This window comes from Triturus cristatus, chromosome 3_2 (genome assembly GCF_964204655.1).
Source record: "Triturus cristatus chromosome 3_2, aTriCri1.1, whole genome shotgun sequence".
In the NCBI taxonomy this organism is placed as follows: domain Eukaryota; kingdom Metazoa; phylum Chordata; class Amphibia; order Caudata; family Salamandridae; genus Triturus; species Triturus cristatus.
The window spans coordinates 449,112,939-449,136,312 of NC_140584.1; the positions used below are offsets into that span (position 1 = coordinate 449,112,939).

The window sequence follows — 23,374 nt, forward strand, 5'->3', positions numbered from 1 at the left end:
AGTGCACCATAACAGATGAGAACCTGCAAGAGGGGCACACTGCAGTTAGAGGGAACTGAGGTAGTTGGAACGAGTCTTTGGTGGCACACAGGCACGCATGTCCTTCAAAAGAGGGTTATTAGTAAGTGGAGGTAGGGACCTACCACTTAGGGAAAAGACCACAGTAACACAGGCTCGATATCTTATTCCCTTGGACATCGCTTGGTAGCTCACTGCAGTTCGTTAGGTGAGAGGGGCAACTAGTATACAGTGCTTTGCCATGGTGCCCCCTTTTTCAGGTGCATGGGGGGTGCCCAGTTGCAAAGGCATAGGTGCCATTCTAGCATCAGCGCACAGTGACGGTACACTGCAGGTGGAGGGAGCTGAGGTGGTTGCAGTGAGTTTTGGGAAATATAAAAAAAAAAAAAAGTTATGAATAAATGGAAATCTAAGCAACAGCAGTTTTCAATTTATGGATTAAATATTTGTGCTTCCCAAACTCAAGGCACCAACATGAGATGTCTGGTCGAGTTGCATGAGTAACGTTAAAGTTTCAGGCCAACGGCAATACAGAAGGGAGTATAAACAAATAAATACGCAAAAGAAAGACATGTGGTGTGGGCCAAGGTGGCAAGTAAATATAGGTCCTGCATTTCAAAGGATCTACGGGCAGGAGTATGCAATGTAAAGCGGAATGGTACAATACCAAAATAAAATATTTTTGTCGGGATGGCACATGTGAATTAAGACCAAGAATTGGGCCTTTTCAGGTTATTGAGCGGGTACCAACAGCCAAAAAGTGGCAAATGGAACCCCCCCCCCCCTTTTATTTGCTAGGTATAGCTAATTCAGACCGGACAATATGTTGTCCGGTCTGAATTAGCTATACCTAGCTCATTAAGCCATTAAAAACAGATCAAATTAGCAGGTGACCCTGAATAGGTGTATATAGCATAAAGGTGGACAGCCATCATTGCCCAGTTAGGCTCCTGGCTGGGTACAAGTAATAACAGGCAGGAGTCCTTTACTAGAATACATCCTCACCCAGAAATATGGGATGTCAGAAGCTCAAGGGGAACTTTGGTGGACATCGCTGCAAAAAGTTATAAAAAATGTAATGCTTAAGCGGTATATTAAAGTCATTCCTAAGAGATTATTAGTAACGATTCCTGTGTTTTTGTTCTACTTCACAGAGTGCAGAGCGGTGTTGGGCGATCAAATACTGTGACCTTTCAAGGGCTACAGACAGAGCTGGCGGCAATTAAGGGGGAATTCAGCATTGTTGCTTTCAACGGTCATGGGTGCACTGCTTTAAAGATTAAAATGTGCCACACCTGGTCAACAAATGTTATATTGTGATAATTGACTTCGCAGAGAGAGGTGGGGGAACAGTCAACGAGGTTTGGCAGGCGGGAAGAACATTGGCTTGCCCAGGTAATAAAGAGGGTGTACACCGGAACTGAAGAAGCACAGGGTTGGGCTGGGAACAAACGCCTACCCGGAAGGAAATGTGTGGACTCCGGAAGTGAAAGGTCACCCGGCCGGGTGGGAACCGGCTGGTTACCCGGGAGTGTGTGGGCACCGGAAGGCAAAGGGTCATCTGGTTGGGTTGGAAGCAGACGCTTACCCAAGGAGTGTTTGGCAACTGGAAGTAAAAGGTTACCCGGTCGGGCTGGAAGCAGAAGCTTGCCCGGAGTGAAAGGGAAGGGTTGCGTCCCCAGGTGATAGGTCACCAGGGCAAGGAGAGCTGCCCTGAAGGTAAGGCACAGTGCAGTATGTATTACACAAAGTGGGTTACTCTGAGCTTATTCCCTGGAGATCCCTGGCAAGGGCTCCATCCCAAGAAGGGAGCTATACAGTGGTACAAAAAAAAAAACGTCAGGCCAAATGTTCTTCGGAACATATGGGCAATATTTAATACAAACTGTTGTAGGTGTATTAGAAGAATTGAGGCGCAGTTATGGCAGGGGGTGGGCTTCCTGGCAACGAAAGCTCCCATAAAGGCTTGGCGTTACTTACAAAGCGATCCAACTTAAACTTAGCATCTGCCGAACTAGAACAGGCCACAAACAGGTAACAGTCAGGACCCAGGGGGTACTGGCAAGCTACCGCAATGGCCTTGGGGGTTGAACCGGAAGAAAATAGTTAAGGGCGGAGCCTGTGGCCCGGAAGAAGTTGGGAGGCATGATGGCACCGGAAGGGTACGGTCCCACGGTCAGGTTGGAAGCAGGCGCTTACCCAGAAGGAAATGCATGGTGGTACCCACCAGAAGTGGAAGGTTACCCGGTCGGGTTGGAAGCAGATGCTTACCCGGAAGCAAATGTGGTTGGACCGGAAGTGAAAAGCTCACCCGGTTGGGTTGGAAGCAGAAGCTTACCCAGAATGGAATATGTGGGGCACCGGAAGAGAAAGGTCACCCGGTCGGGTTGGAAGCAGATGCTTACCCGGAACGAAACGTGTGGTTGCAGCGGAAGTGAAAAGTCACCCGGTGGGGAAGTGAATGATGGCCGGCACTGAATGTAGGGCACAGTGCTTCTGGCTATGGTACAGAGGTCAAAGGCTTTCAAATAAATTGAAGTAATGCAGTTGGAAGGATCGCTTGTAAGTTTAAACTGCCTAATAAACTGCGGCCTCAGTTCTGCCATAACGTGAAATTGGTGTGGTCTAAGTTTGTGGGATCCGGGTGGGGCGACCAGGTGGGGGGTGCCTTCGCTAAGATTCCCCCTACTTTCCAGCCCTGAGTGTAGGAGTGTATTTCAGGATTAGGATTAAAAATAAGGTGATATGGTAGTGTGTGGTTAAATCAATTTTCTTTATAACAGTTTAGTTAGTTGAGTTAAGTTAATGGTAATGAAATGACCTTCAGATAACCGCCCCTGAGCCTGAATCTAACCTAGGGAGTTCTCAACTACGGGTTTCTGCTAACCCAGCAAGTTGTCCCTCTCTTAGATTACTCTACTTTCCTAAGAGACAGCTCTATGGCACGTGGCACCCTCTCACGGACAGAAAGGACAGCCTCCTGATAGCTCTTTATGCAGAGAATGAGACAGCTCTACCTTGCGCGCAGAAAAATAAACTGTTGTGGTACTCACAAGCAGCCTGCCGCTCAATGCCGGCACATAAAAAGCTCTAAAACGAGATACAAAGACATCTCCCTGCCAAAAACACCTCGAGCTGCCAAACAGCTTCCGGCCTTATCATAAAATGAATGAGCCTCAGGTAGGGCTTGGGCGGTGGCCGCCAGACAGTCAGTCACTTCCCACTCTTGCGTTCTTCCAACTTGCTGTGAGACATGGCCGCCAGCACGTCCGCTTCGCATGCAAATGAGGCGTGACAGCAGAGCCAGTGACGTAGCTGGGGGTTGCTCCTATGTATACCCACCGAGTCCTGGCCGTGTTGCAGCACTGCAGCAGGACACGGAAGAGCAGCGGTGTTTCCAGGAGCTACAGGCACAGGACAGGTACGCGGACACGAGCTACTGGCGGAGCGGGTGAATGCATACTTAGGGACGGAGAGCTGCCTGGTCTTAGATACTGCCGGGACCGTGACCTCGTAGACAGCATCATGTAGAATATCGGAGCGATTGGATGCATGCTTAGGGACGGAGAGCTGTCTGGTTTTTGATACTCTGTGGCACCGTCGCCTCGCAGACATCATCATTAGAGTGCCATGCAAGCTGTCAGTAATTACATTATGCAGTGACGGGCTGTATTGCACAAGGGAGCTGTAACCATCCGAATCAGAGAACCAGAAATGCATTTTTACATTTACTCTTTATGCAGCCTATCACACCTTCAATTGTAGGGCTCCTTTAGTAACCTTCTCCGAGGTGGCAGATAACAGTGTCACCCCGTGTCAGAGATGGATTCTGTTCCATCGGGCACCATTTTATCGATGGCCGCTGTTGCACGGCGCCCTCCCTGAAATGGATCATATTCTGATGTCTATCTGTCAGCTGGCCTGGTGCGCCGTTCCATTTTGAGCACGCCCGTTATCCCCCTCCGCCCGCCTGTCCAAAGAAGTAACAGGTAAAATACACAGCAGGGCTTGTCATACATGCCTCGGCCCCCACCTCCCTCGCAGAACACAGCCCCCATCTTCTTCCCCAGCCGGAGATGAGTCACGCTGCCCCAGTCCCCGGGTGGATGATGCAGCCTTCATCATTTCCGTTTAGTGACCTTCAAGCTCTCCAGGAGGGTGAGCCGTGCACGCCCGCCCCCGGCCGACCTTCACAGCCCATCAGCAGCAGTTAGCACCACCGTCCCTTTTAGAGCAAGTGTGTGCTCGGATTATTTTAAGGCAGTGCTGTGAATTACACATTCTAAAACATTTTGATCACGTTCCAGCGGGGAATGAAAACGCATGCATCACAAATTCCTATTTCACAGAGGAAGATAAATCGATTGTTTCTAAACCTGGCTTTCATATAATGGCTGAACTGCACAGGACGTATACTATTATATTTAATTGTACTACTAAGGCACATATTTTTAAAGTCCTTTCTGCTGCAAGTTCAAATTCGAGCCAAAATGTAGTTTCTTTGCTGCTGAATGTCCTTTGAGTTGAATTAATTTTATATACATTTTGGTCCTGCAGTGCATGCATAATTGGGACTACACCAAAAAACAAACCATTTGCGATATTTGGTACCAATTATATATTTTCTCACTGGTCAGTTAATTCAGACGCCCATGTTGCACAGATTGTAGTGTACGGTAGGCATGTCAGTGCAAAACTAACAGTTACAGGTGCACACTGTTACACGAGGACTCCGTATCACTGGAGTACCACTTTTATACTCGAGAGATTTTTTTGCTATTCATTGTTATCAAATATGTTAGTCTCATTGGTTCAATCAAAGAAAGCCAGGATCACAATTCCGATAATGTACTGATTTCTGTAATAATACCCTACAGATGGAAATGTGATGGCCCAGAAACATGGAATCATCTGGTAACTCTACCAGTGAAATTCACGTAATATGACCTATGCCTCTTTGGCTTAAGACTACAAGCAATCACATACCTCATTGAACGTAAGTTTCTGAGCATAGTGGAGAAAAGGAATACATCTGAAGTGTCTCGCCCACACCTTAACCCCAGTGAGGAATATGTATGCCGTAAAGTGGTGTTCCCAGTACACCTTAAGATGAATGAATACTTCATGGCCATAAGTCATGGGAAATATCTCTGTCATGTTATTGGCAAGTTATTGCCAACTTTCATAAAAAATGTCTTTCACAAAGGCGCTCACACGCCTGAGCAGCAAATGTCTTGAAGGCGACTAAACGGAAATTAAACCATGGTGAAAGAGCGTGAGTGTCCGCTTCTAAATTATAACCTAGAAAGGGCTTCCACTGGCACGCATTACCCTGACATCCATCCCCATATGTGAAGCAACAGACAATCTAAACAAAGATGGGGACCCTGCCCTAAGGTATTCCAAGATATTTGAAATTTTAGATGCATATTTTCTATCACATTGTTCGTTCCTTGTATAATGCATATATCAACACCGTGACTATTAGAGCTTTGCTAAAATGATGGTGCAAATGTAGAGGTGCACTTAGTGGACGCCTCTGAATCAAACATTGCCACACAAGAGAGAAAGAACACCATGGCCATTTGATTGGCAGGCGCCAGAACGTCATGTTTCCAGCATGTGTTTCCTTTTACAAATCATTCTCTTACAAGCATTACAAGTAACTGTTAAAGATTCAATGAAAGTAAACCAAGACTACAGCGCTCTAAATGCACGAGGCTCCAAGAATGCATTAGGCGTCACCCCATGACCATGTGAAATGAAATGGCAGCCCTAAAGGAAGGCCACAAAAATTAGGAAAGTTTGCAAGAGAAAATGCAGTCATTTTATGTTGGCGAGTTCACCCAGTGCAGGGAGGGGGAGCTACAAGCTAATAATCCTCAAGTCAGAAAGGAGGAGTGAAGTCTGAATGCTGCTGTAAGTGACCTTCCTGTGACCCGTGACCTTTCAGCAAATACCACCTGCTGCATGAGGGGTCTGTAGTGCCAGAGTGCAGCTGCCTTTAAGCCTCAAAGTAACAGGGGCATGGGAGTGAGAGCAGTCCAGCCAGACAGACCTTTCGCATTTATTTCTTCAACCACTGTTTCACTTAAACTCTTTATTAAATAAAGTCAAAAAGTCGAGCAAGGAAATGGAAGAACTCCATATATTGCCCTGTTTTTAATGATAATTTCTAGATTTGTATTGTCTGCTTTATTTTTAAGTAGGCCGACAATCCGCTCTTTTACCTTCGATGTCTCGCTGAGCACCTTTCTCTCTTTCCTTTCCCGGACTAGAGAACTCTTACAAATCCCAATGCCTGCTCTACCTTTGAGTCAATCTGAATTGAAAAAAGTGGATACGCCTATTACCAAATGTAACTATTGTCTGCCTTATTTTCTGATTTGGAAGTCATTATCCCCTATGGGCTATTTAACTTTCTAGAATTACTCCAACATTATAGAATGTCATTTTTGACTTCTGTACAAAAACAGTAAACCCAAGCTTATGTTGGAGCAGGGAATTGAATTATTATAGCCGGATAGCGTGGTCTATGGGACTACCACATGGTTTGAAGAAGTAATGTAAAGGAGGAGCAGACTTCTTTGTCTTATCAAGACACTTTTTGCTGTGAGCTGCCCCTTTTCAGGCAATGTCATGCCACTCAAACAGTACTCCTCCTGCTGTAAGAGTTATGACACCTAGTCACGCTTTTCTTAATAACAATTTATGGTTGAAATCTTTTTATTATCTTAAAAACGATTTAGAGAGAGAAATATTACAGTAAGGGTTGCGTCACTGTTGCATGCAACTTGCATCATTACGAAAGAAACAATTGCTCAAATAAAAGTAGTTGTGCAACCACATGCTCTTCTGCTTTGGCAGTGCCTTCTGCTACCCCGTAACCCATTAGAACTAGAAATCTTTGATGCGGAAATCAAAATGCTAAACCTGCTTTGTGCTAACATGCTGAAATGGTGAAACATTGTCTGACTGAATTTACCTTTTTCTCCACCCCTCCCCCCCGCCCCAACAGCAGCAGAACAACATGGCATCTGTCAAGGAGCAGCTGGTCCACAATGTCGTGAAGGAAGAACATGGTGCCGCTCATAACAAGATCACAGTGGTTGGCGTTGGCGCCGTCGGCATGGCCTGTGCCATCAGCATCCTCATGAAGGTATGGCGAAGTGTTATAGTAATAATAAAGATGGAATGACCATGTATATAACACATGCCACAAACTGAACCCTTCCATGGAGCTCCAAAAGCAGATGTTAACTGTTACCCAAATCATTGGTCTACATTCAGTGATCGATGTAGGTCAGAGGCTGGGCTCACCAAGTGGGAACTGAAGAAAGTTACACCTAGATCTCTGCAGCAGACACTCTACCCACTGAGATACTATACTGGTCAATTTTGCAACACTACTTTTTTTGCAGATCTGCCTGTGCACCACTACTACTGTCAACACCTCAAAGATGTCTTTTAGCCTATCCTGTACACAAGGAGAGCGTCCGAGGTCATCGCACAGAATAGCAGAAGCCCAGGAGGATGACTTCTTGGTTTATTCGAAAGTCACATAGGCTTAAAATAACATTCTCTTATATTTCTCAAGTTTCCAGGATGTAGCAGACAATATCTGTCCATTTTCAGGAGCCTGTGTCCCTCTAACCCGAAACTAATTCATTTATTACTTTGTTTTAAAGTTTGATATAAATGTATCCTGGTAAAACAACACTGTTGATCTAAACGTAAAACATTCATAGAGAACAAAATCATTGCATAGTCATAACAAATTTAAGCTTTACATCTGACACGTGACTTATTAGTAACATATTTTCATATGAAAAAAAATAGCACGTTTTCAGATCTGCTGGAAGACTGCTTTACTTAGAGTGTGGCCCTTTTAAGTCCTTCACGTGGCTTTTTTAGAGTACAACGCTTTTCTAAATTTAGCACATGGCTTATAATCATTATTTCATACATACTCTTTCAGACAGTGTTTCGTTTGCAGCTAAAAGGAGCTTTGCTGCTGGATTAACTTGCAGTTGTGTAGGATGATCTTAAATATGCTTCTACCCAGATTGGATCCACTTGGGAGCTGTGCTGATGAGTGCAAGTTGTGAGTTGCATCTTCACCTTGAGTCCACCTTTAAGACTTCCCATAAGGGAGTTGGGTATCGCCAAAGTCCATTCTCAGGATTGGCAGCATGTGGATCCCATTTCTAAAGCCGGCCACTGAACCAAGTTGTAGCTTCCCCCGTAGGAAGAGATTACAAGAGCTGTGCCTCGCCGTTAGGCATGCCTGCCGCTTGGATATTCATTTCCGATACAAACTAAAGCAGTTTGGCTATGCCACAACCTAAATAATCTGGTATTTGTAAAGCTTGAACTAATCACACGTAAGGGTTTCAAGGCGCTGGGCACCGTCAGGTAGATTAAGTGAGTTATTGCCCAGAGTCAGATGGTGCTGTGCTGATCTGTCTCTGGTGCTGGGGATTGAACCGTGAGCCCCGTGCTCTGGAGTCAGCCGCCCTGGCCCGCTGCGCCACACCTCTCCCCTCATACATGCCAGTCTATGACATAAAAGAGGTAGGCTTTGTTCAGGTGCCAAAATTGGCACTTATCACAGTGATGATGTCACTGAAATTACGTTGTGTGATCTTTGCCTGTTTGACGTTACTACAAAAGCAGGCTCACCCACCTCTCTCCTCCGCTCCTGCCATTTCAGTTCTTCTTCCCTAATCCTCCGATCTACTCTTCCCTTCTTCACTCCACTTCCCCATCCTCCTCTCCATTAAGATTGTCTTCCGCCTCTACCTTCTCCCCACCCCTAACACACTCCTGCCTCGTTCTCCTCTGCAATCATCCCTCCTATTTTCCCATTATCCCCTTCCTGTGTGAATACCCTTCGTCTGATCCTCTTGCCCATTGTCTCCCCTTTTCCCTTCCTTCTCTCCCTCTATGTTTACCCTTGTCTCCAGTCACTTCTCCTATTGCCCATTCTGTACTTTTCCACATCCTTTTCAAGCAGTGTGCGCCTGTGAGTGCACGGAGAGTAGTGCATCTGTCAGTGCAGGTTGAGTAGTGTGTCTGTGAGTGCAGGGAGCGTGATGTGTCTGGGTGAATGCAGAGAGTGATGTGTCTCTGAGTCCAGAGAGAGTTGTAAGTCTTTCAGAGTTCATCTTACCTACTAAAAAAATGTCAGCAAACTTTCTTAAAAGTTATGCTTACAATGCATCCCAATGTATACATTTTTCTAAAATTGTCTTGCGGGGGTGGGAGGGTAGCCCCCACCCGTGTTTTATTCAAGCTCACTCGCACTTTATATTCAACTCAAAGGTTTCTGCCTCACCACTTTTAAAATGCACCATCCACCACTGTGACTGAGGTAATGCCTGGATCAACAGAAACAGATGGGTCCATTCTGTTAAGAAAATTAAATATACATTCTTTGCAGGTATCTTCTACAAAAGGGACACTGCACTTATGTGTTAAGGTTCCAGCACTGGTGACATGTGCCACATCATGGTAGGCAGGTCTTCTGCTCAAAGAAATTAATCAGCAGGTGCAGCAGAGAAACTACACATGCCTGCCAGACGGCCCCTGCCTCCATGCAGTATTGTGGAAACACGAGACTGAAGAGTTAGCACAGTGGGTTATAGTGGGCTTCAGACATGCCCCTTCCAGGCCACCGACCAGATACCCTGCCTCCCTTTGAACTGGCTAACGTGTATTAAGACCATGAATGGTGCTTGCCAGACAGTTCTGCCTGTAAATTAAACGCTGCTAGTGGGCCTACAGCACTGATTGTGCCAATCACTTAAATAGCTCATTTAAACATGTCTCAGGCTGGCCATTGCAGCCTGTTTGTCAGTTTTTAAACTGCCATTTTGGCCTTTCAAAATAAACCTTCAGCCAGGCCCAAACCCACCTTTTTAATACATATAAGTCACCCTTAGGGTAGACCCTGGACAGCCCATAGAACAGGGTGCAGTATATTAAAAAGTTGGACATGCAATTTTAAGTTTTACTTGTCTTAGTAGAGAAAAAAACTGTAACATTTGTTTATCACTACTGAAAGGCTTCGGGCTCCCATAGAAAAATATTGGAGTTACCTTATTACATTGAATATACTGTAATTTCCAAATGGGAGCATGTAACCAGTTCATGTTTGGTGTCTTTGGAATTGTAATGAAAAATCCTCTAATGGTAAAGTCAGATTTTAAATTACAAATTTGAAAATGCCTGCCGCGTTTAGAAAGTTCACATTTTTCTTCTGTAGCCATTTAGTGCCTTTAGCTTGTCTCTGGTTCACATGACTGGGTCAGAGCTTAGGTGTGCCTGGATGGGCCATCACTTGTAGGATGGGAGGGTGGAGCTGGGCACAGCCCTACTTGCACTTGAATAGGCTGTATCTGGGCGGCCTTCACACAAAGGGCTGCATACCCCCTGTAGTTACTCTGGAACCACAACAGGGAAGACAGGATGCCTGGGGACTTCAAAGGGAAACCTCAAGGAGTTTCTCCACTTTAATGGCAGAACTGGGTATAACTATTGGACCTCTGCCACCAACTCTTCAGTACCGTTCTGGATCTATTGATACTATGCCAGGAAGAAGGACTGACACTCTGCTGGACGGTTCTTCTGAAGAACTGCTGCCCTCTTGCCTGGGTGAGAAGGACTGGACCTGCATCCGTTGAACCCAGGATCCCAAGGACTAGTTGACTGGCCTCGTGACTGGAGTCTCAGGAGTAGAAGGCTCCAACAACCTTCAACCCATCACCTGGAATCTGCCATCTGTGAGTCTACCCTGCCAAGTGGTGTCACCCTTGTCCTGGACCCTTGGAAGTAGGCGTAAAGTGCTCTGCCAGCCTCTGGATCAAGTGGAACTGACGCAGCCTCCTCTGCTGTGTGGGGCAACCCAAAGCAGAACCGACACATCGCCACTGCCATGTGGATCTGTTCCGTCGCGAAGATCCGCATTGCAGCTTGTTGCCTCATCGGAACAACCTCTGCGCAATGCATCCTCAGGCAGACCCTGGCATCCCTCGTTGATGCCAGACTTGATGACGATGATGGACTCTGCAACGCAGCCTTATAGCTCCTCAGAACCGACGCATTGCCCCATCTGCGTGACACCTCCTAAACGCAGGACATCACATCACAAGACCTTGACGACGGGATTCTCGTCGACAATGCAGGACAAGACATCTCAGCCTCGTCGCATCTTGGAACTGAGGCATCAGTTCGACTGAGCAACATATCTGTGACACAGACCTTAATAATGCTCCGCAAACCAGGATTTTAAGTACTTTGTTCAGCAGACCTAACTGGGTCCTTTAGCTGACCCGTGCTATTTCGTGGTCAGCTTGAACTAGTGACTATGTCCCGGTCCTGTGTGACCAGATCTCCAGTTGTCACTTGGGGCTTGTTTGCACTCTTTTCACTGAAATTTCTGATTCTACTCATTGGATATTTGTTGTTTTAGTCTTGTTTTGTTTATTAAAATGTATTCTATTTTTCTAAATAGGTGTGAAATGTTTCTTGTTTGGTGTTTTCACTTTCTTACTGTTTGAAGTGCTGCAAAAATACTTTACACATTGCCACTAAGTTAAGCCTGACTGCTCTCTGCCAAGCTACCAAGCTACCAGAGGGTTAATCACAGGTTAATTTGGGGTTTACTTGTGCCTCAACCTGACCAGGATTGTGGTCGCTGCTTGAATAGGGGTTCACTCCCCTCAACCAGTAACCCAATTTTTCACATGTACTTTCATGAATGTTGTTCAGTGGCCTCTCACTATCTACTGTTTGTGTATCTATTTTGTGATCTCTTTAATACCAACCTAAATCCTAATCCACATAACTAAGGTTATAAAAGTTGGCTCAGTGTATAAAAAAACACAACTGGGAAGGTCTGAGGAAGCTAAATACATGTACAGCGACAGGTTCATGCTTGCCTTGTTGGCAAAAGCCATCACACGTTAATCAGTCACATAACTTGGCGATAAAGAAAGGAAAGCACTTGTGCTTTGTGGTGGGTTTGCCTAGTCTGGATATTTTTAATAAACTTAGCAAGCACTTTTGATCCTTCAGTCGGGCATAACAAATAACCAAAAATATTTTCCTACTGATTGCGGAAAAGCTCTTGTATGCTGTTTCATTATCGCTCTGCAGCAGGTTAGGATTGGGACACAAAATAGGCCGGGGCACCAGCAAAATAAAAGCGGATTTGAAAGCATATTTACAAATGTGGTCAGGTCTGAACTTGTAAAGACACGCTGCATGAGTGTTTGGCAAGGTATGGGAGGCTGCATGAATTTGTGCTTGATGCAGGCAATTTTTGTTTTTACTATTACTCAAACCCGCAGTAAAAACCGAGCCGCAGACCATCAAAAAGGCCCACAAAAAGACAAAAATACCGACCGTGTAGTACATTACACAGTGGATGGAGTTACATTAAAAGCATATATTGTAATCATAATAGTCCCACTGTTGACCTCCTTGAACCCACCAACCGGCCCAGTCAGTAGTCCCCTAATATACAGCATGCTGTCATGATGCAGTTCCACTATCTTCATCGTCCAACCTATAATACCTTCCACATGGACCCCACCATTTTCCCAAACTTGTATGGGCAACCTTACCTTCTCATCCTCCATATGGTGGTCAGTACCATGCACCATCTTACCCTACATCGGCAATCCACAGGTCCCCGTTTTCTTACGATATCTATGTTCTTAGTCATTAACCCCTGGGAACACTAGGTCTTTTTAACCCTGGCCAAGTCCACATCATTCAGGATGCCCAAAAGCACAACCTGTGGAGTGAGTGGGGTCCTCACATTTATAATTTCAGAGTTTTCATCGTCCACCTCTTTCAAAGAGAACTTTACAATCCTACAGCCCTGTATGGTATGTAAAAGGGTACCTTGCATTGCACCTCACACATCTAGCATCTCCCACCAAATCTTTTTCAAACAATCTAATTCTCTTCCAATAGGCAATATGCAGTGTCTTCACTTGGACTTCTTGCATTACAGTGCATATTGCCAAATTTCTGGGGTGCATTATTGAGGCTTCCTAGTGACTGTCTTCGAGGAGGCCCTTACCTTCTTTCCACTTTTCATTTAAGCTGTTGCAGGTAATCGGGCATGTTATGGACGGGGTTGGTATATACGGCCAACACTAGTCAGTGGTCTCTGTCCCCCACACACACATACTCAGTGTCTCTTTTATCATTGTGCTTCTCCACCCGGGTTATGCTGTTCCCCTTCACCATGCTTTTAATGTTCACCCTGAACGCTTCCCATCCATAGCGAGTCGGTCCAGTTGTATGGAGGGTTCTTTAGTTGGGCAGACTCCCAGCCATTTAAAACAAGGATCTTAGAAGCCCAGTAATACATATGTAATTTGGGAGGACCTATTTGATCAATTGTATGTCGTTCTGTAGGCAGCCAACAGCATTATATGCACCCTACAACAGGAACTGTGGTTCCGTTTCCGAAAGCAAACCTCCACAGTTAAGAAATAGAATCTAGCTTCTCTTATGTGTGAGCTTGCCGTGCCTCGTCAGGAGTGACACAGATAGAGTTCAACCAAATAAGGTTGATTCTTACAAGGTGGATCACTCAGAAGCAACTGATAGATATTATAATGGGAGTCATTTTTCCAAACGGTAATGCAAGATAGGAAGGTTTATCGTCTCTGTCAATGAATAATGATCAGTAGTTCTTTATGATGGGTTGTCCTCACCTGAAGCACTGTTTACCATTACATAAACTGTTCTAATGGCATTGAGGGACGATAAGGTAAGACCTAGCAAAGCCTTGCAGCCTTATGCAATAGAAGTGTGCACTATAAACTCGCGTTAAATGTAGGCTACAATACTAGTGGGAGAGATAGTGAGCCTTTTTAAGTCCTGTTCAGAATACTTGGAAAACATGTAGGAAAGTTAATTATTAGGCAGAAAGTTTAGATGGAAGTAATTTTTTATTTCAATGCTTTTTTAATCACTATACCACATCACTTTTTTTGAGACATTGACAAATACACGCGTTTCCGAAGTAAACACCTTCACCTACCTGCAGTGCTTGGAAAACATGGCCACTTTAAAACGAGCATCGGCAAAGCCAATAGATCTTGCATTAAAATGTGAATGCTGTTGGCTTTACCAATGTTTGTCTGTAAAGATTTGCTAAAAAAAAATAAAAGTAATTTAGGGAAGATGGAGGACATTTCAAAATTCCGGAGGAAAAGCAGACCCATTTTATGGTATCTCAAAACTGTAATTGAAATCAGCGGTTTTAATTCTTGTAAATGGCATAGCTAGTTTTTCAAATACTTTTCACTTGGGAAACTCTGAACAGAATTTAAAAAGAATAAGGAAGTGTCAGCATCTAAAGGGAAACTCTTGTCAATGCCTAATTTACTTTCCTCAGGACTCAGCTGTTTGATCCTCTGTAGAAGCCACGGAAGCAGATTTATGGGCCTCCAAGAGAAGTGTTAAGCCAAGTACACCTCCTGCCTCCAACACCACCTAATGAGTACGGCAGGTGGCTCTTCCTGCAGCACCATAAAAGCCTTTTTATACAAAAGTTTGTGCTTTAATGCAATATGTGGAATGAAGGAGGTAAAACAAAATCAACAGATAAAATCTGGTTTTTATGCTGTACCTCAGCAAAATATCCCTGTTACTTACTGTGCTATTACAGACAAGCTGGGAGGCCTTGGGAGCAACACAGCGTTGGGGATGGGGTATTTGACAGAGAAAGCAGCAAATGAAAGAGAGATATAAAACACATGCACTTTCATCGATCCTGAAAGAACTAGAAAAAAGTAGTTCCTTAAATGTGATCCAGGGAAGGATACAAGTCAGCTAGTCAAAAGGATCATCAGGAGGGTATGCTCCAGGGGAGGGACAAACACAAGAAGAAGAAAGCAAGCCATCAAATAAGAAGTAAGCAAATGAGGGTGCCAATAAAGCCAAATCAATAGTAAGCCTTGGGCGGGCTGTGAGCCCACTGTAAGTACACAATAGGTCTTTCGTAACCAGATAAGGTTTCTGTGTTTGGTAGGCAAGACCTAGAAAGAGTGCACTGTCCCTGCATGTTTACTCTGTAAGCGGCAAAAACTGCCGTGAAAGTACTAACGGAAGACAGAGCCATAAGGTCATCTGCAGTCTCATAGAGAAAGCATGAAACTGATACCACAATCAGTAATCCTGTCCTTAAAAACACTGCAATGTAGTTCGCATGATGAAAATACAATTTTTATGTCTTAGAAATAATCCATTGACGATTGCCCATTGAAGTGGGCAGCAGGTAAATATTTATTCTGTGATGCAATCCTGTGCTTTATCTTCCAGGTTGCACTGTATTAGAATGGTTTCAGCGAGGTGTAACGCTTGCCACACCTGCATCTCAGAAAGCCAGGAGCATGTGATTGGTTCTTAGACGTCTATTAGATGATGTTTTTCCAATAAGAAATACTATCATAACAGTAACAACCAAGAACATAAATAGTTTGCTGAACACCAAGGGGCAGGCAAAATCATTCCCTAACTTGAATTGAGGTCTTTATAGTGGTTCTATCAAGCCTTTACGTGAGCTACTGAAGGCCTCCACTTGTTCATAACACGAAACTCGGTAGAAAAGCCACAAACAAAAGGTATTTTAAGATATACAAAGATTCTGAGTGTTTCCTACGGAAATTTAATTTAAAAAATGTACTACTCTCATTTTAGGAATCGGTCAACTTGAACATTACCAAGTCCAAAAATGGGATTGTGATCCCCCATACAGATTTTGTATTTAGAAGGGGAATATTGTAGGTGTCCCTTCCAAATTCCGATTCAGTATGCAGTGTATTAATAATTTGTGGCAGAAATTTGGTCACAAGACATTTAAAAGTTAACCATCTCCGGAGTAGTATCCATTTGGCTAAAGGGAAAGGATCCCCTTAGGACTCCTTCCCCTTTGTGAATATTAAAAAAGTTTGCTGGGAGTGGGCAGTAGTCCAGGGGATCACTGAAAAGTCTCAAACTTAAAAAAGAAAGTAAACTTTTTTTTTTTTTAAAAAACAGCACAGTTTCTTTTAAGGATAGCCTCCAATTGGAGTAAGTCCTAATTTGCGACCTACTTGATTTATATTTGTGAGGTAGGTCTGATTACGACCCAGTCTGAATCAGAATTTTACAAATCATCCTTTCAATACATAGGTCAGTTTGTAAAATTCTTTACTGATCGCAAATATCAACAAACTTTTCGCGACCAATAAATAGTACTAGTAGCCCTTTGAGCTGCAGTAGAGCTCACATAAAAGGAATGGAAATTCTACTGCTTAACTTTACAAAACTCAACTTTTCAAATCCAGCCAAGATCAGGAGGGCAGGTGGGTGTTTGAGGATCACAAAACTAAAGATTAACAGTGGTTTATGGAGGGATCTTTTATGCGTAGACTGACTATGAGGATGGCCCATGGAGACGGCTAATGACGGAAGTGAATATTTCCCCTGTGTTACAGTTTGGTAATAAAGCGAAGCACACTTGAGTATAAAAAGTACGACGTACCTTTCTCCTATGTAATTTTTTGAAAAAATCAACATGCAAATGAAGATTGCATACTTGCCTTGTTCGAAAGCTGACTACATCATGCTGAACCTGTGCTTTCAAGCGGAGTGCCTGCAGAAGAAGGCAATGGCAAGTGATTCCCTAGGCTGGCAGATAAGTGCTGAAGGTGAACGCCTGCCATTTGTGGCTCTTGCTCGAGCACTGTAAATGCAGAGAGCTGATAGTCGATTATGGGGTGATTATCTTTTGCAGATTGTGTACACACTTTCTGAGTGCAATGCCTTTGTTTTCTCAATTGGACTTTTGTTTCTGAGATTAGAACTGATTTAACAGTCTCAATTTCATATATTTTTTTCTTTTGTAAAGCAGAATAGGCTTTTGGGGGGGCGGCCGACCAGCGGGAGGCTCGCCCCCCCCGGGGGGTTTTGGGCCGGGGGGGGGGGGCAGCCGGAGCACGGGGGCGGGTTGGGCTAATTTTGGGCTACTTGGGCTGGTTGGGCTCTGGTTGGGCTCCTTTTGGGCTGGTGGGCTATATAGCTGGCCATTTTGTGTGGCGACTCACCATTTCGGTGGATCGTGACACAACGGCCGGCTGGGTGGTTGGCGCGAGCTTTGTCCCGCCCTCCCTCCCTAAGAGTTTGTGGGCGCCCCACCCCTCTTTTGGGGGTGGGGGTGTCGGTTCTGGCTTGGCAGTCGGGGTGGTTTTCTTGGGGACAGGTGCATCGGGGGGGATGCTTTGTTCGGGGTTGTCGCTGGAACAGGTGCTGGTGTGGTGCGCAAGGATTTGGGGGGCGTTTTTCCTAGGTCATGGGGGACATATACTGAGTTATGGTTACGGTGAGATAGAACATAAGAAGTTACCTAGTTAGGTAGGGTAGGAAAGTTAGGAATTGTAAGTTGTGTTATGATTGTTGCAGGGGGGGAAACAATTTTAGGGGAGGAGGTGGGGGGCCAGATAGGAAGGCTATATTTAGTGAGGATTAGTTTTGTACGGCACAGGCCAAGGTATGTTTTATGTAAGGTGCACATGTTTCCAATAAAGCGGCCTTTTTCACACCAACAAGCTAGCCTGTGGTCTGTGCTGCCCCCGTAGGGCCCAATCTTGTCATTGTAACTATGTATACATCCAAATTGTCACGTGGACGATGCACCATCTTCAATATAGACAGAGCTGGCAGAATTCCAATTAAAGGGGAAGGGTTAAGGAAGAAAGTTGAGCAAAATAACATGTCGGCAAACAGTACGGGTACTTTTGTACCTTAATTCAATTTTTTGATAGGCTCCGGAACAAAGTCCTCATATGCACAAGGTAATTGTATCACCATACTGTTAAAGAGACATCACCAGTTATATAATGCAAATTGTGAAAATTCTTGGATGGGTCTTAACAAAGAAAGGGATTTACATGCCACACCATATATTGTTAAATCACTGACACGCCAATGCCGCTGAAGCTTAGCATTCACATCTAGTGGACGGTTGGCCCTGCCGGACCACCTGTATTCATAGCCTATCAAGTTGTCAGTGGTACAACCTTTCTGTTCATTGCCACTGGGGTGACTTTCCATTCAAACTCTTGGGGTGTCCAGTGTTTCTAAACTTCAGTAATTCGATCAGCCATGCCTATTTTCAATAAGCATGGCCTTACTTGGTAGCAAGCTCCTCATTTCGGACTGAAGAGTTCCATCTGGCAATGGGCACCTATGTTTAAACAAGCCCAGTACACAGCTCTTTATTATTCTCCTCAGACCCAAAAGAATTTTGTAAATGTATCCCTGGCGGAAGGCCCCATGTCAATGTCTGTCAAGGCGGGGTTGAGAGTCGGCAGTAGAACAACTGTGGATCAAAGCTGACGGCGGCTTACAGCTTGGCCATCCATCATGGAGGGGGCAGCGGAGACCCAAGGTGCCATTGACATATATACACGATTCTGCAGGAAGGCTTGTTTTACCAGAGAATACCTACTGAAGAACCTCTTCCTCCCAGTTCAAATACAATATTCTATTATTGCTTTAGTGAATAGAGTGGCAGAGCCAAGGGAAGAAGCCAAACGGAATGAGAAAATTGGGTCAGATGGAACGATCATTAAACCACTGATAAGCAATGGAAAATAAATGTTTCCACTGATCAACAGCATGTTATTCCTTCCCCTGATCCCCCTCCCCCTCAAAAAAGTCTTTATTGAATAATGTAATCATCACAATGCAGACACAAAGATAAAAATATAGGCACACAGGTTTTCACACAGAAATGGTAATTAATAACACAATAATTAGAGTGCCTTAAGATCATGACATTATTCAGAGCTGTTAATACATGGAAACTAAAAATTAGGCCGGAGTAATTTACAGCTTAAACATGTGGAGAAGCTGTCTACTTGCCTCTTGACTTCATTGTGTTTCTTCTTAGTGTTTCTACTCCAACACAAACTTTGTATAGCATGCATCTAAATGTGCTCTCTCTCGTAGGACTTATGCGACGAACTCACGCTTGTTGACGTCATAGAGGACAAGCTGAAAGGCGAGATGATGGACCTGCAGCACGGCAGCCTCTTCCTGCGGACGCCGAAAATCACCTCCAGCAAAGGTCAGTACTGCTACATTTCGCAAACCTACAAGTTACAGGCCTAGGACTGCGTGTCCCAATGAATCTCTTGGGTGGACAGATCAACCTTTTAAGGAGAGATCCGTTTTTCAGCTTTACCCTTCTGTTCGGTATACATCCCATTCACTGCAAAACATGCCCGCTCCTTTGTCTCATCACATGAACACTGCAAAAGAAGCGCTGTACCTGCAGCACTGGTTCTGAAGCTCAGTAACTGCAGCGCGAGTCTTGGAACACATTCTGGTTCCGACAAATGGATGGCAGAAGTATGGGAAGCACGCGTACCTACTGCTAATAGAAACTAAAAACAATATTATAGGTAATTTCATTTTTTAATGACATTTCTATTGGTTGTATAAACAATAAGAACTAAATTATCGTCCAGAGATAATTAACACCTCGTATATTGACATTCAATCAATTTCAGATGGTATTATCTAAGCGGAGTAGTACATTCAGGTGCGTATTAATTAGGCCTGGGCTAAAATTTCGTTCCGTTCGCGGAAATTGCGATAATTTGACATTTTCGCGTTCCGCGGAAAGCGCGAAAATGTCAATTTCCGCATTCCGCAGCTTAGCGATAATTTGTTCTTGCTCGCGCTGTAAAATAATAAATTCTCTCGCGCGCGCGATCGCCTTGCCTGAATCCCTGCGTTCACCGACCAGTTTTCTTGATCCGGTCGCGTTCTCCATGAGATGTTGTATTGTTTTTAGCCATTTGCGCTGTCTCGCGACAGTTCGCACCCGCAGTGACGTCATGCGTCGCGCGATCACGTCTTTCTTCTCACGATCATGCACCGCGAGACAACTGAAAACAAGATGGCCGCGCCCGCGAGCCAGCACATGGGTAAGTTGGCGAGCCGCAACCATGCAGAAAATCTCGCGAACATGCGGGAAAAAAACTTCTGCATCTTCGCGATATTTCCGCGTGTTTGCGATAATTTGTAACATTTTCGCGATAATTTGCGAAAGTGGATTTCGCAAATTCCGCCCACCCCTAGTATTAATATGTTCTGTCCTTAACGAGTAGCTAGGCGTATAGATCTAAGTGCCAGGGTTCGTGTCCAATACTTAATGCCTTAGCCCTCAAATGTAACAAGCACTCACTAGGACCCAGTGCAGTGGGTAAAGCCTACATTTATAATCTGCAGTGTTGGAATTGTTGAGTGTGATGTCAGTGCTGGTGTGTACCAGAAGGAAGGCAAGGGTTCACAGATGCTCTTTGCTCCGGATGTCCACTGAAGCATCTCCGCCTATATTTTGAGCCGTTTATTCTAGTCAACAAGGTCAGTTAGCCGCGCCTGAGTAGACTGGGGTGGGCCATGCATACAGCTACTCATCTTTTGTCTAAGGGGGAGGGGAGTAGGGTGTCTTTTCTTACCCTTGCTGGAATATCTTTGGGGTGAGGGCAGAACAGTCTGGTCAGTCTTAATAGAGACAGTGGGAATAACCTAGAGAGGAAAACCTGCACTTTTTGATTTGCAATCTGATGGTGTCCTGGCTGCGGCTGTGCCGAGAACTACCACAGATGGTGAGCTTCTGTGCATGACAAGTGGGGGTGCTGGTCATGCTGGCTTTGCAGATGCAGGCTGGCGGACAGGCACATTGTGCTTGTGATTGCAACAGGGACTACATTTTTATCTTCCACCGTGAGGAGTGAGAAAGAGAGGGGTGGGTTAAACCAGACCAGCGGATGAGAGGCGTGGGCGCACAGCTAGTATAATTGATTATCTTGAGCCGAGAATCCACAGAGTTCATTTGGCAGCATGAGGATTTGCCACTGTATTCCGGCCTGCTTCCGCGCCCATGACCTGAGAGTAAGAAATAGGTGTCTAGTTTATAAGATAGTTAGGTTAAGAAACGTTTCATGTTTTTAGGATTAACATTTTCATTAGGGCTATGGTACGTGGGAGCCGTACTCCGCACTTTAGCTGCTCTTCAGTTTTGGAAAGGGCTATCCTACAGCTCTCCCACATAAATACCTCAGCATCATGGCATATCCAAGTTCCTTTGTATTTAATCAAAGCCCCACACCAATTCGGCGAGAGAAGTCAAAGTTGCATGTCTTGGTGTCGGGAGGTATATTTGGGATTTGCTCCTGTTAATGAAAAGGCTGGAAAGAAAACCATATCTGTGGAATTCCAAGATGAAAGACGACAGATGAGAACCTAAATCTTTGAAGAATAAAAGAACCTCTTCTGCAGGAATGACAATGGGGTGAAGGTGTGTTCTAAATTGATAGCCTGCACTTAAGTGATGCTGCCGGAGCATACATGGGAGTGGCTCCATTGTAATTGTAGCCCTGCAAAAACAGGCAGCCCTGCCCTGCCGAGTGCTTCTTGTGGTCACAAAAGGTGTAGATAGTGCATTAGTCAGTGATTTGGGCAGTAGACCTGGCAGAGAGAAGCTTGGCCCAGCCTGAATCTTATCCATCTAGTCCCGTTCTCTCCAACATCTTAAGGAAAATTCCATTCTAAGGAGATGAGTGCATTACTGGCGTCCAGAAATGCTGCTACTGCATTGAGTTGCAGCTGCAACTGGAAAGGGAGAGTGAACATGGTGCGTACGTTGAGGATAGCAAACCTGGTAAAGCTAAATCCAGATTGGCCAGGAAGGATCATACTCTGCCGTTTTGGTAGCAACCAATTTGCTAGTATTTTGTTGAGGATTTTCATATTTTTACCAATTCGGCACTCAGATTTACGGGATTTGGAGGATTATCCTGATTATTGTACAGCATTATTAGAGCTTCACGTGGTAATAATGATAGGAACCCAGTCTCACAAGTGCCTCCTCGTACATGGCCAGCTCCTATGGGGCTAAGATGTGAATATATGCTTTATAAAATCCCCCAGACACAATCTCGAAGCCGATTCTGTGCCCCAAATGTGATCTCTTCAAGTGTGATATGTACAGTTCAGTATGTCCAACTACCACCCAAGCCAGCGTAATTCCATCCATGTATTTATTGATGCCATGTGTTGCACTGCATTAGGAGACATATAAATTAGTGAATTACTAGTGAACTCTTGCAGGAGAGTCTCTGTGTCATGAAGTAAGTTACATTTGCTGATATTTATTTGCCGTATGTCATTCACCGGCCGCTGATGGAATGAGATGTGCTAAATGTTTGCCCAGTTGCTTTCCCTCCTCTTACATTCTCGATTTTGCTAATTTTCTTGCGTGTTGGATTCAGCTATTTTCCCGTTTCATCCAGTTTGATCTGGATATCTGTCAAGAGTCTTGGGTCATTTGTGACTGTATGTTGGGTTTATAATGCACAGAGTTCAGGCTTAGCTGATATAGGTGCGCGTGCAAGACGCCTGATTGCTTGACAATGCAAATCCCCCTGATGACCACTTTAAACGCCTCCCACAGGGTGACTATATTAGCTAAAGACACTAAGTTTAGCTCAAATTCGTTTTTTATTGCAGTTCTAATCTCCTCCCTGAATGCTGTATTTTGTATGGTCTCAGCTGCTAGTCTCTTCATACAGCCATTCTGTTGAGGACCCGAGATGGTCATTTTTAGCCTAACTGGGCTGTAGTCCACCAGTTTCTCGTTATATATTCATCTGAGGTCATCCAAGAACAGGGGACAGACATCTTATTCATGTTTTTTTTACAACTGTTTATTTGCATTACTACTACAAACAATCATGTATACATAAAGCATTTTAATACGTTTATGGCATATAAAATATTTATCCCACATCAAGCCCCATTGAAGAAAGGAAGTAAAGAGTCCTCTGATTGTACCTCTGAATTGTCAGTGGTCAGTGGTACCTGTTGAGTAGCCAGACCCTGATCGCTAATTGCTGTGTCCATTTGGACCAAATTCGCTCATAGTTAGCTGCAGATTTGGTACGCTTTATATACTGACTCCACCTCAAGGATACATCTGTCCATGCTTCCTCTCCACTCTCCCACAGTAGTGAAGGGGTTGGGGGTGTGGTGCTTCGCCAGTGTTTTGCAATGTAATGTTTTGCAATCACTAAGCTTAGGCCAACCAAAAGATGAGGGCTGTGGCAGAACCTTCCATCATAATCCTCAGCAAGTCCACCCTGTGTTCTAAATCAAATTTTAACCTAGTTCGCCCTCAAGCTGAAGTGTATGCTAGCCCAGTATATGGCCGTTATGGGGCAACTCCATAGGGTGTGTATGAATGTGCCTCTGGGGCTGTTTCAATACCAGTAAGTGG

At 44.6% G+C, this 23,374-nt stretch overlaps 1 protein-coding gene across 1 annotated transcript in view; it reads left to right on the forward strand.

Annotated features, from left to right (window-relative positions):
- Positions 1 to 3,377: 3,377 nt before the first annotated feature.
- Positions 3,378 to 23,374, forward strand: part of LOC146857518 (L-lactate dehydrogenase A chain) — a 41,303-nt gene continuing 21,306 nt past the window's right edge. The window contains exons 1-3 of the mRNA XM_085648059.1: positions 3,378 to 3,439; positions 7,037 to 7,177; positions 19,039 to 19,156. Coding sequence (XP_085504185.1) covers positions 7,049 to 7,177; positions 19,039 to 19,156 — 247 coding nt within the window. The 5' untranslated portion in view covers positions 3,378 to 3,439; positions 7,037 to 7,048. The remainder of the gene's footprint in view (positions 3,440 to 7,036; positions 7,178 to 19,038; positions 19,157 to 23,374) is intronic.